Consider the following 12,876-nt stretch of genomic DNA (forward strand, 5'->3'; position numbering starts at 1 on the left):
TATACACCTCCTGCTCAGTCACTGTTGCTGGTTTGTCGTCCTTTCTTTGCCCCCTTATTGTGAGTATTCCTGGTTCTCAGGTTTTGTGGATTTGTTTTTGGATTTTTGCTTCTGTTACCATTTTTTGCTATCAAATCTGCAACTTCCTTTAGCTTCAACGTCTGCATTTGGGTCCATAATAAACAACAAGTGGGAGGAGCAGCATTGCATGTGGCTTATGTGATCTCAATGCATGGCTGCTGAAAGCTCAAATGAATCTGTAAATACATGCACCGACACAAGAAACAAATGCTAATTTCAGCCAAAAGTATTGCCTAGCCAATGAATCTATCTCTAGTTTACCGAATAAAAGTTTTTTTTTATCCAGCTAAGTGTAGCCTAACCATGCATTTTTGAATGAGGACAGAATTTGAATCAGAGGATTCTATATTTGAAGGCCAAATGAAGGGATCTTCTCAGAAATTTAACATCCAAGCTTGATTTTTAAGAGATCAATAAAAAAAGTCAGCTTGTCTGCCTAGTCACTAAATGTGCGTTTTTGTATCTTTTGGTGTCTGACAAAGTGCAACCAGTTTCAATAACATATACTCATCATTACTTTGGTGTGGCTTTTTCAGTACACGAATGCAAAGGAAACTTAACAAGTTGGTCTCTTATCAAAACCAATTGATTTTAACTATTCCATAACTGTTGGATTATCTTTTATCTTTTGATTGGCTTAATTTTGCTGTTACTAATTCTTTGCCAAAATCTTACTGACCAGAATCGTAAGTACAAACTTCGAACTGAATGTGTGGACGTTGGATTATTTTGAATAGCTTTTTATTAAGTTCCTGTTTGTCAACTAAAACTGTTGCATAACGTTTATTATTATTATTGTTAAATGCATATTGCTAAAATTTTATCATACAACTACACTGCATATTAATTTAATGATTTTAATGGCTCAACAACTATAAAACCAAAAGTAAAAACCTAGCTGAAGCAAACCAGAAATATCCTCTTTAAATGAGTGGACAATATAACATAGAAGACAATTTTTGACCTGTTTTAGATCCTTGTCTTTTGTACTTTATTAGTATTGAGAATTCAGTTGTTAGCAGTGTATATATATTAAATATATGTAAACTGTATACTTGTTTAAATAGTTTAGTTATATGTTACATATATGTTACATATGTTATTGTTCAATAACAAAATATTTGATTTATCAATGGTATATTAGTAAACAATTGTTATGATTCATCTCATTGAATACAGCACCTTTTAACAACGCAGAGCTGTATGTTTAAAATCAGCACAGAATATATAGAAGAGAAAACTTATTGCCACCGGTAGATGTGCTTTATGTTCCCAGTTAATTTGTCCAAACGTGCTTTTTTCTGTCAAACAAGTAAAATTGGACTGGCTGCAGAAATAAGAAACAGCATGGCAAAGGACCATTTAATAGGTTTAGCTACTTTAAATGGTTTTGTTTTTTCTTGTTTCATCTAATTTCTTGCAGGTTGAATATAAGCAAATAACTGTAAATTAATAATTCAGCATTTCTGAATTGGGTCAGTATTCAGGTTTCTCTGCTTAATTCAGATGGGGTTATGCTGCTTCTACCAATTACTGTGCACACCCACTCAGCAGGCTCCACTCATGGATGCTCTGAAATGGGCTGTGTTGGGCTGTGTTCCCTGTGGTCCTGTTCGGGACAAACTCTGAAACTAGAAGAGGAGGAAGAATGATGATTCATTTAATACTCATTTTTAGGGCTGTAACATGCCTTTTTCAAAAGTGAACGGATGGCTTAAAAGAGGGGAGAAGAAAACCATCTTTGTAAAAAGAGGAAAAACCATCACTGAAGAGAGCGGGAGAATTGTGGTTTCATAATCTAAGCATTTATCATTCAGTTATAAAACTAATTTAAAAGAAATTACATAAGCACCCTCAGCATGATAAAAAAAAAACAATAAAACCGCCGAATTCTGAAGAATGAGGGGTGGCTATTTGATTTGGACCTTACTTGGGATGCTTCCCTACACTCTGGTGCAGAGGGTAAAAAGCAGGCCCGGCCCTAACCAATTTGGAACCCTAGGTAACATTTTAGGTGGTGCCCCACCTGCATTACTTCACTGCCAGTTTACATGTTCACACAAAATAGTTGAATATGATTGTCTTTGACTTTTTCTTGTATTGAGGAACAGTGAAAGCATTGGGCTTGTTCTGTGGTATACTGTAGTAGTCAAACACTCTATGTTCCACCTGGGGATGGGGCTGGGCTCTTGGTCATGGCCTGGCTGGGGGTTTCTGGCTCTGCTGTGGCTCTCCAGCCTTTGGTTCCCATCCTATGGCTTTTTGTGTTTGAGTACATGGGTCTCTAGTGACTCCTGCAGAATTCCCGTGGGAATGGTGTAATGGGTGTAATGATCACGTGATGGAGACAGCACAAAACAAAAATTTGTAGGGAGCGATACCCAGGCTGGAGGAGTGGGCAGCGCTGCTCCACCAAGGTTCCGAGTTTTGAGTCCGGGGTCTTTCTGTGTGGAATTTGCATGTTCTCCCTGTGCATTTGTGGGTTCTCTCAGGGTACTCCAGCTTCCTCCCACAGTCCAAAAACATGACTGTTAGGTTAATTGGAGTCTCTAAATTCTCTAAAAGTTGTGAGTGTGTGCGGTAATGTTTGTTTTTCCTATTTGTCTCTGTGTTGCTCTGCAATAGACTGGCGACCTGTCCAGGGTGTACCCCGCCACTTGCCCAGTAACAGCTGGTGATGGGCACCAGCCAACCTCGCAACCCCAGCAGGGATAAGCGTGGCGAAAAAATGGATGGTTGGAGCAATAACCTTGCCTTACTGTTGACCAAGGTTAGCAATCCTTAGATGGCAGTAGTTTGTGCCTCACCATGCTCTGTCTAGGATAATAAACTAAAAAAGGATCAAAGAAAACATGGAGAGGGAGGGAAGCTAAGTGCAAGCAGGAAAATGTGCTAAAATTTCAGATATCTTTAGTGCAATAAATGTGACAGCAGAAGCAGGACCATAAACATCGGATGCTTAAGCATACATATAGAGTGAGCACAGCAGGTGTTAAGGGTGATAAAAGCAGTAAGGAGTATTCAGAGAAAACTAACTTTTTTCCCTCACAGGAAAAAACACGATTGCAGCATTAGTGATGCATAGGGGTTAATTACTCAGAGTAGAATATATTTCTGCGAGATGCTTCCTGCTGTAAGAAGAAAACATGTATAATTTTAAGAGAAAAACCAACCCGAAACAGAGTGGGTGAACTCAGCTTACAGCTCTCAAAAACCTGCAACTCAGCCATAGAATTGATTTCTTTCTGCAATCACAATCCTCATGGCCATACAGGGGACCAAGACATCTCGCCTGGTCAGCCAGGCCAACATTGCCCCCAACAACCCCCCTTCAGAGGCATAGACCAGTATCAGGTTTAGCAGGCTAACAAAGACACTGACCCCCAATTCCTAAGGGGTGGACCTGTCTTTCCGGTTTATTTTGCATGTTTTCTAAGCTATAACACGGCTTTGTTAGGGCTTCTCCATAAAGCTTGGAACTCATCTCTAATTGTGAAATTTGAATTGAAAAAGTTTCCTGGATGGGAGGTGAAGCGTCTTCAAAGTTGGAAAACAAAGTCCAGTTTTTTTTATTTTTTACTTTTTTGGAATGACCATGACCTGGATGACTGGGAGTCTTTGTGGGTAATGCACATAGAGTCTTTCAAGACAATATATAGTCAAGAAAAGGGTTTGCTGCTGAAGCTGGACTACTAAATCTATGTAGTTTTAGATTTAGTACTTTAAGAATAGATAATCAGTCAGAGAACAACAGAAGCAAACCTGCAAGTTCTGGAATATTTAAACCTTAACTTAAAAACAAGGGTGATAACAAAAATATTACCCCCCATTCAAAAACTTGAAGGAAAAAATGCTCAGAAAAGGTGCCGCCAGTTTAATTTGTTTGTTTTCTGGTTATACAAGGAGTAGCATGGGAACAGAAAGTGGATGGAACTCATCCTGAGATTGCCAAAGATGTAGGCCCATTACATTTCTACATAAGAGGCTTTAGTATGTAGCCTCTTGGAAGTACGGAGAATACAGACTAAAAAAAAAATATATAACAGTTATAAAAAATGGGTTTATGAATAATCTGTGTAAGCTCACTCTGCAATAAAAATTCTGACTATCACTGACAAAAGTTTCAGATTTCTGCCTCAGTCTTGATAATTCAGGAAAATTTGTCGTTAACTACTGCATTGACTGAAAAAAAAATCCCCCCACCTCCATTACCCGACTGCTGCACAGTTTACAGTAGTTCCTGTTTACAAAGATACAGAAAGGGCACAAAACACATATTGTATTATGTATAAAAGAGGAAGGTACCTTTTAGTTTATTTTGTAGACTCATAAATACAGGACCATTGAATACTTCTCTGGGTATGTAAATCTTTGTGTGGTCAGGTTACAAAAAAAAAACACAGTGATAAGTTTGGAACATATGTTTCAAAATTCCCCAGATTTTTACTTGATAAAACTACATATCCGGGAAGTTTTGTATAAAACGAGTCCCACTGCTCTCATGAAAGGCAGAGAGGCAATACTTGGTCTGCCTTTGTATGTCTGTATCAAAAATCTACTGCTTCTAAAAAGTCTACAGGATGGGGCACAATATATTTGGACCTGTTCTAGGTGAGCAAATTAAGTCATTTGCATTACTTGACAATTAGAGTTGCATATTTTATATCTCCTAAAAAATATCAGTTTTTACAATTAAACCTTAATTCTTGGTTTGCATGAAGTGTGTAACACCAGTATAAAAAGTATTTTAAATTGTTTCCAGAAAAGAAAAAGCTGTTATTCAATTCAAAGATGTAAATAAAACTCAATTTGTACAAATATTACCAATTTTCTAATAGACATAAGTAAAGAATTTTCATTAGCTTAGAAATAATATTTTATTATATGATGTATATGATGAAAGCTTAATGTGGCAAGAACATCCCAAGAATGATGCTAATGAACAAGACTTAGAATGGCTAGATTGGTATTTTTTTAGACTTGATAGGTGATAGTTTCACAGTGTGCATTTTAGTAGAAATGTAATATAAAGACAAATATGTTTCCTTAGGACAGAATTTGTCCATCACTGGTAGGGCTGGGTACCTCACATCGGTTCTTTTATGGTACCGACCGAAATGCTTCGGCCCATGGGCAGTGCAAAGCCAGAGCAGAGTGAATCATACTGCTTTCACACCGGACGCAGCAAGAGCAGCAAAATCACGTCTGCTGCTTCCTTTTTGCTGCTTGTACGAGCTTCTGACGCGCGGCTGAAGCAGCTTTGCTGCTCTGGCTTTCTGATGCGCATTGGGCGGAGCTACTCTATCCTTTATTTGCCTTGCAGCTATATTTGCTGTGATCAGTGGGAATAAAGTAGTTTTATTATGTTTTTAAGTGGGAAAATCCACCTAAAAACTTAATCAGTGCAGTCAGTTCATCCAGATTACCATCCTGCCTTCCAATGTTATTTCTGTCGGAGTCGCTCAGACCCCCACATACCAGCGGTGCGCTGTCAGTAGGCAGTGATGGGCAGAAGCACCGCTACATGTAGCAAAGCTATTAGTTTCACTACATGTTCCAGTAGCTTGACCATAGCGTCGCTACTTTATTTATCAAGTAACTTTCCTGTAGTGACGTTATCGCTTTGATCAAGTAGCGATGTAGCGTCCACAAACGCTACAAAATCCAGGGCATAACTAAGAAATGAAACCATGTTTTCTATTTTGAAACAACAATCATCCACAAAACTACTGTAAATAGCAGTTTCAGCTGACGCTCTTATAAGTGGCGTAGTAGCACAGTCACAGTAGGGTTAAACAAGCGCACCCTTTACGAGGCTGTTGTTCTAGTGACTGGAAAGGTTGCTAGGCGACGATCCAACTGCAATCTGAGAGAGCAAAAAAAAATCTGCAAGCAGAGCCTACGGGTTTGCGAGCATATCTAAGACTCGAGCAGAGTGCGGTTTGTGCGCGAAGAGAAGGAGGCAAGTGAGAGGAGAAAATATCGGTGCAAGAAGCATTAAATCTGAGAGAAGAAACAAAGATTTGAGAGAGAAGAGAAAATATTTGAGAGAGAGCGCATGTTTTGAGTGTGAGCATTATAAGTTTTGAATGCAAGAAGATGAAATTCTTTTCTCAAATTGAAATTAGAGTCTGATGATTGCAGCTCAGCAAAACCTGTTAATCTCCTATGAATTGATATCAGGGGTCTGTTTCCCAAAGCAGATTTACTGGAAACTCTTCTAAACTCTGAGGCCAAATGAATACAACACAGCACTCATAAATCTGTGAGAAAGGACATTGTGTGTTAAATAATCTTGTGCTGATCTCATAATAGTTTGTATTTTAAGATATAAAATACATTTATTTGTTTATTCAGTTCATCTAATCGTTTTATTTTACTCACTGTGAAAGTTTTTATTCGGAAATGTTTCTTAATGTTCCTTTAACCAGATTTATATTTTCTGCTCAGTTTCCATTTTCATTGCCTTAAGCTTAACTGCAGGAGGTGAGTACACTGATCTGTTTTCTTTACACTGTTATTTATATATATATACAGTATGTAAAGTCCCCTCTTGATTGCTTGATTTTTACATTTCTATTTTTTGCTTCCAGAAGACTTGATCAGATTAGCTGGTTCAGATGGCTACTGTTCTGGAAGAGTTGAAATATATCACAGCGGTGCCTGGGGAACAGTCTGTGATGATGGCTGGGGAACAACTCAAGCACAAATAGTTTGCAGACAGTTAGGCTGTGGCTATGTGCTGAGCGTTCCTCCGCCAGGCTACTTTGGTGAGGGCACTGGACCGATCTGGCTTGATAATGTGCAATGTCAAGGAAATGAAAATGCTCTTTCCACATGTTCACACCGAGGATATGGAATACATGACTGTGGACACCATGAGGATGCTGGTGTCTTTTGTTCTTGTAAGGCTGTTTACATATAAATAGCTTAACAATGTTATTTATGATTATGAATGAGACCCTGTTTTTGTGTTCACATTTAAAAGTCCTTTAAGTGGATTAAATACAGATGCTTTCAGAAGGATACAGTTTACTCTAGCATTAATAAATGTAAGTTGAGTGCTTTAAGCTACTATTTAGGCTCAGACTAGTTAGAGTCATGGGGGGATTGAGGACTCAAAAATTCAGTCTCAACAAACAAAAACTGACTATTCAACCATGAAAGTACAAGCTTTGCCTAGCAGAGCCAATACAAAATCGTCAAAACCAGAGGAAAATAATACCCAATAATTAAAAATAATAATACTCAAGTTGTATATCCTAACCTACCTTTCTATTCCATACAATACATCTAATTTTGAAATGTATTTCTTCCAAGTCAAAATGAACATAGATCAAATAAGCACCTTCCTATCTAGAATAAACCTTCTGGATGTCTAAAATGAATTCTGAGAAGGATGAACTCTAATATCAGATCCCCACTATCCAGGTAATACTAGTCATAATGACCATTTCACAAATCGAAAATAACACATTCTATATATCAAAATATATTTCTACTAGTAGAAATGTCATTACAGATATCAACTGCTAACTATTTAAAGTGGAATTCCAGATATCTTAATTTTAATAATACCTTTACAAAATGCAGTTTTAGATACTTACAAACAAATTTTGACCAGTATTTACCAGAATAATGGGGCTCCATCTTAACAAACAATAGACAAGCTGACTAGTCATACTTTTTTTATTGATAGCACTGAAGCATTCTACCTAGTCACAACATTCCTTGTCAAAATTGTAATATAGATGTTAATAACTTTATATCCGCCAGTAGAGATGACATCTTAAGTAATCTGGAATCAAATATGTACTAGTAAGAACTACATGTCAGGTATCTACACATCTTTATTCATTTTGAGTGTCTGTTTTAGCATACATTTGCTTGACTGGATTTGTATTTAAAAAATGTTAAATAGTATTTTTCGTATCTAAAATAAATTTTTCACATATTTAGATTTAATTCTTACCAGTACAAATTACGTCACTTTTTCCCCATTCATCTATATTGGGCCGTCACTTTCAGATATCTGAAATGTCTAAATACCGGTAAATATTCTAATAAACATATATTGGCAAAAATGCAATTAGGAAATCTGTAAATACAGTAGGGATGTAGTTTTTACCTGGAAGATTGCTATTTTAGTGATCTACAAATGAAACAACAGCGAGGAAATAATTGTCCTAACTGCCTGCCCAAGTGGTGTTTGCTCTTGGCTTGGCGAAATTCCAGCATGGTTAAGCAGCCAAAAAATGCATAGTATAAGTTCAACATCAACCAACACAAAAACAGTCTGCTAAATCTACTTTAAATATACGTGTATGGTAAACATCCAGACAACAATGCCCTGCGTTTGTCTGCAGTGTTTGCTATGTTACTTTACATCATATTCTTGTCTACACGACAAAAGTTTCTGCCTCTTTCTATGACTCGATTCGTATGGGAGAATTATCCTGCCATAATGCAAGAGCACATAATACTTATGTGCTCTTACATTATGGCAGGATAATTCTCCCATAGATTCGAGTCAGGGACAGCCGATGAAGTCTCACAAGCGCTCCTTGCCTATCAGCCAATGACGCACTGAGTAGAGCGATATTATGCCTCATAGAGTCCTGCTGTTATTGGTTAAGACCAAGTAGGCTGTTTGGCTTTTTAGCCAATAAAATAGGGTTTCAAACAAGGGTAGACATGGCTGGGTTGCATAAAGCAGAGCCATGTTACCGGCTTGCATAAGAATGAAATACATTGCTGAGGCTGGATCGGTGCGCACAGTTTGGACAAGTTTCGACACAGATTTTGCGTTGCCTAAAAAATATTAAAAATACAGCTCAGAAAAGACACTGGGGCTTATTTTACCTTTGAAAACAGCAGTTTCACAATTATTTATAGATTTTTTTTAATGTTATTTTAGGTTTATTAATGTTACCTCTGTTATGTACACTGATTCTAAAAAAAAAGTGGAAAAATACTTGCTTCATAAATCTTGTGTGGCCATTAAAATGCTTCAGTGTTATTCTATGGGTGAAATAGCAGAGTAAAAGCATTGGACAAAATTTGGCACAATCTCGTACTTTTGGAGAGGTTGGAGATGCTGGTGACACCAAAAGTTCAAAGCCCCACAGCTCTGGGACTGTTGTAGCTAGAGGTCTGACATTTTCTGCATTTGTGGTTGACATGATGTAGAACAAATGTAATACAANGTTTAAACTGATGCAGCTTAGGCTCATTTACTTTCAGAAACTAGAAGTTTTTTAGCTTTCAGATGATGTATCACACATGTAATTTGGGCTTACAGTTCCTTGGTTATTTGCTTTTCCATTTAGGTATGCAAAATAGGCGTGGATTAGTTCAAATTAGGTGGGTTTAATGTAAATAGAAGCCACAGGTGAAAAAAAAAAAAGATCTTTAAACAAAGAGAGAGAATAAACTCTGGAAACAAATATTTGTCTATAGTCTTCCTATTCTGTACTTTTAAAACCTATGTTTTACAAAACAGATATTAGTTGCATAACAGATTCATATTTAGATATTTAATAAAAGAGTAGATGCTTAGCAAAATACTAAGCATAGCTTAAGGTTTTAATCAAAATGTTTGAATCAGTGTGACAGTGGGGCTGATACTTATCTCCAGCAGTTTATGGGAAAGACAGGGTACACCCTGGACAGGCTTCAGATATTCCCAAATTACTGCTGGTTTTAACTAGCCTGGCCAGCCAGACTGATCCATGTTTAACTGAATTCCTGCCAGAACAAAGGAAGGAAGTCAGTTAAACATGTCAAGCCAAGAAAAGCAAACGTGTCCTAAAATAAAACAACAAAAAAAAAACACTAAAGATGTCCGTTGTTAAGATTATAAAGTTAGATCAATCTCACTTACAACATCTGGAAGGGGATCAATAAAACACTGGGCTAATCCCAAACCTGCCCCTAAGCACTAACCCTGAGAACTAACCCTCCGCGTTCTCGCAGATGGTCCACCAAATTAAGGGCCATCACAAACAACGTGGTGGGTAGGGCAAGTCTGCATTAAGTGCAGGCTTGCTGGAATTTGCTAGCAGATGTGACAGTGGCTTGATGACGGAGGAAACTCATGCAACTCATGCAAGTTTCACCAGTTTGCTGCATCTTCATGACACTGACAAAAAATCATATGTATAAAAAAATCAATAAATCAATTCCAAAAGGGAAAGTCCTCTTTGAAATAGATTTTGTGTTGCCTTAGAAACGACTGCTGTCTTTTTCCGTTGGAGGGAAGAAGCCCTCCCATTCTCTTTTATACCCCCCTACCTTTAATCAAGGCCCCTTCCATAACTGCAAGTGTGACTTTATTGCGAGTGAGACTTGACAGTTAGATGTTAGTGGTTAGGGAAAGGTTTGGGATTCAGCCATTGTTCCATTGCGGTTTTGTGTTGGCAGAAACCAGAAAGGAACAGAGAATAACGCATCATAAGGGTTCGGCTCCTGCGCTGTTATTGGTCTGGGATCAACAATGATTTACCAGACTTAATTATGCTCTTTGTTATTCAGTCTTGCTGGCCAGGCTAGCATTTTATTGCATCCTCTGGAGTTTATATTCACCTAAAAGATGATCAGATTAGAAAATCTCTGACAAAGGAAGTGTGCATAAAGTCCTAAACTGTGGCCATAAGATTGAAATGGATGTGAAATGATCTCTTTGTTTTTTTTTTTGTTTTTTTTATTTATGTAACTTCTCTACAGATAATACAATCTTGCCATATGGGGCATGCAGTGGATATGTTCAAATACACTATGATGGTGCCTGGAGACGAGTCAGTGAAAATGGCTTTAATATGAATGCTGCTAATGTGGCCTGCAGGCAGATGGGCTGTGGTCCACCATCTTCATACCATAAATACAATAACTACTGGTCTGGTTATTATTTTGAAATGAGCTGTTCAGGAAATGAAAGTTCTCTAACAGAATGTCAGAATGGTCATATTACGCAATATCATAGTGGACCCTGGGCTCAAGTTTCGTGTACAGGTAAGACTGATAGTTAAATGCTTCAGAAATTCTGTTATTACTCTTGTTTAATTATATTTCTTGTTTAATTATATTTAATAAGGAATATTGTACTGTTGATCGTTTGGGATTACCTTTAATTAATTATTAATTAATAATTATTTTATCATAAGTGCATCATTTCCTGCCTGTTAGGTCATCCAGTCAGATTAGTGGGACCCTCTCGGTGCTCTGGAAGAGTTGAAGTCTTTTACAGTATCGCATGGGGAACCGTGTCTGATAATGGCTGGGACATGAATGATGCTCAGGTGGTCTGCAGACAGCTGGGCTGTGGTATAGCCATTGCTGCCCCTCATTCTGCCTACTTTGGAAAAGGAACTGACAAAATCTGGGTTGATAATGTTATCTGTACAGGGAGTGAAACGTACCTGACCCAGTGCTCATTAAGTGGATTTCAATCACACAACCTTAGTCACAGTCAGGTTGCAAGTGTCATCTGTTCGGGTAAGGAAACACTCTTTAAATTAATTTTGGTGTCCTCTAGAAATACAATGACCACAGATATACACATTTTTACTGATTGTAGTTTTATTTTTTATATTTGGAAAATTAGGACAGCAGGGCTGTGATAATGTTTGAGAAAAAGGAATCTCTGTGAACAGAAACTGTCTTTATCTTGTTTTTAAGAAATTAGTATTAAAATATTTGTTAACATATTAACAAATAAGACTTTACACCTTACCTTCCAATTAAGGAGTTTTGTGCTTGCAATAAGTGGCCATGTTACGGGTGATCTGTGAAGATTGCTGAACAAATGTAAAGACATGTAAACAGATTTGGTCGGGCCCTTTTAAATGAACTGATTGCACGTAATACTGTCAGTTTGATAGTGGCTGTAAAAGTAAGATGAGATTCTAAGTCTTGTAATTGGAGTTTTTAAGGGTTTAAAATCTGAATATTTAGAAAATATGAGTTGAATGATAAACTTTATTGATCTCAGAGTCGACAAATTTATTATAATACCAAATATTATTTATAGTGTACTTCACATAGCTAGCATGTGCTACAAACAAAAGTAAACAATAAAATGATGAAAATAACTAAAGTTAATAGGAATATAAAAAATAAGATACCATAAAATATGAAGAATTGTTGACATATAAGTTCAGCTATTTTTGCTAGTTTTAATTAAATTGCATAAGGGATTGTCTGTTATCCTGCTACTGTCCGCCTGTATAGAAATTGGTTTTGTTTGTATTGTATAAAAACTCATAATCAAAAAGGGACAGCAGGCTTTTAGATTAGAAAAATAACTATAAGCAAGACCAGCATAACCTACTGTATTACAGATAGACACTGATAGATAAAAAAAATGCTGTTGATATGTCCAGTTAATTATTTGACACTTTTTTCAAAAGTTTCAAGCCTTAAACATTCCCCATATGTGTTGTCCTCTGTTGTTCAAGCTGGCCAAATAAGGTTAGTTGGACCAAACAGGTGTTCTGGAAGAGTTGAGATCTACTACAACAGATCCTGGGTTGCAGTCTGTAATGGGAGCAAAGACTTAAATGTAGCCAGAACAATCTGCAGGCAACTACGCTGTGGTACGGCTCTAGGTCTCCATCACTTTGGAGAGGGAGCCGGGCAAACCTGGGTGGATGATTTGGCATGTACAGGAAACGAAAGACATATCTCAGAGTGTTTGAAACCTGGATCTGTGAGACAGGACTGTGCACACAGTGAGGATGTTGGTGTCATCTGTTCAGGTATGAAGCCATTTTGATTTAATCAGTTAATCTGATTTAA

The 12,876-nt window shown here is 37.3% G+C and overlaps 1 protein-coding gene and 1 long non-coding RNA gene across 2 annotated transcripts in view; both read left to right on the top strand.

The window, feature by feature from the left end:
* The first annotated feature begins 4,596 nt into the window (after positions 1–4,596).
* On the top strand, positions 4,597–6,943 carry LOC107105238. The gene is made up of 3 exons (XR_001482335.1): positions 4,597–4,692; positions 6,532–6,567; positions 6,675–6,943. It is a non-coding gene; the product is annotated as an uncharacterized LOC107105238 (long non-coding RNA).
* Positions 6,944–11,363: 4,420 nt separating this feature from the next.
* LOC107105237 (deleted in malignant brain tumors 1 protein-like) overlaps positions 11,364–12,876 on the top strand; it is a 3,559-nt gene continuing 2,046 nt past the window's right edge. The window contains exons 1-2 of the mRNA XM_015405363.1: positions 11,364–11,574; positions 12,537–12,836. Of these exons, the coding sequence (XP_015260849.1) occupies positions 11,364–11,574; positions 12,537–12,836 (511 nt within the window). The remainder of the gene's footprint in view (positions 11,575–12,536; positions 12,837–12,876) is intronic.

Source organism: Cyprinodon variegatus, unplaced genomic scaffold (genome assembly GCF_000732505.1).
Source record: "Cyprinodon variegatus isolate N-32 unplaced genomic scaffold, C_variegatus-1.0 Scaffold2183, whole genome shotgun sequence".
NCBI classification, from domain to species: Eukaryota; Metazoa; Chordata; class Actinopteri; order Cyprinodontiformes; family Cyprinodontidae; genus Cyprinodon; species Cyprinodon variegatus.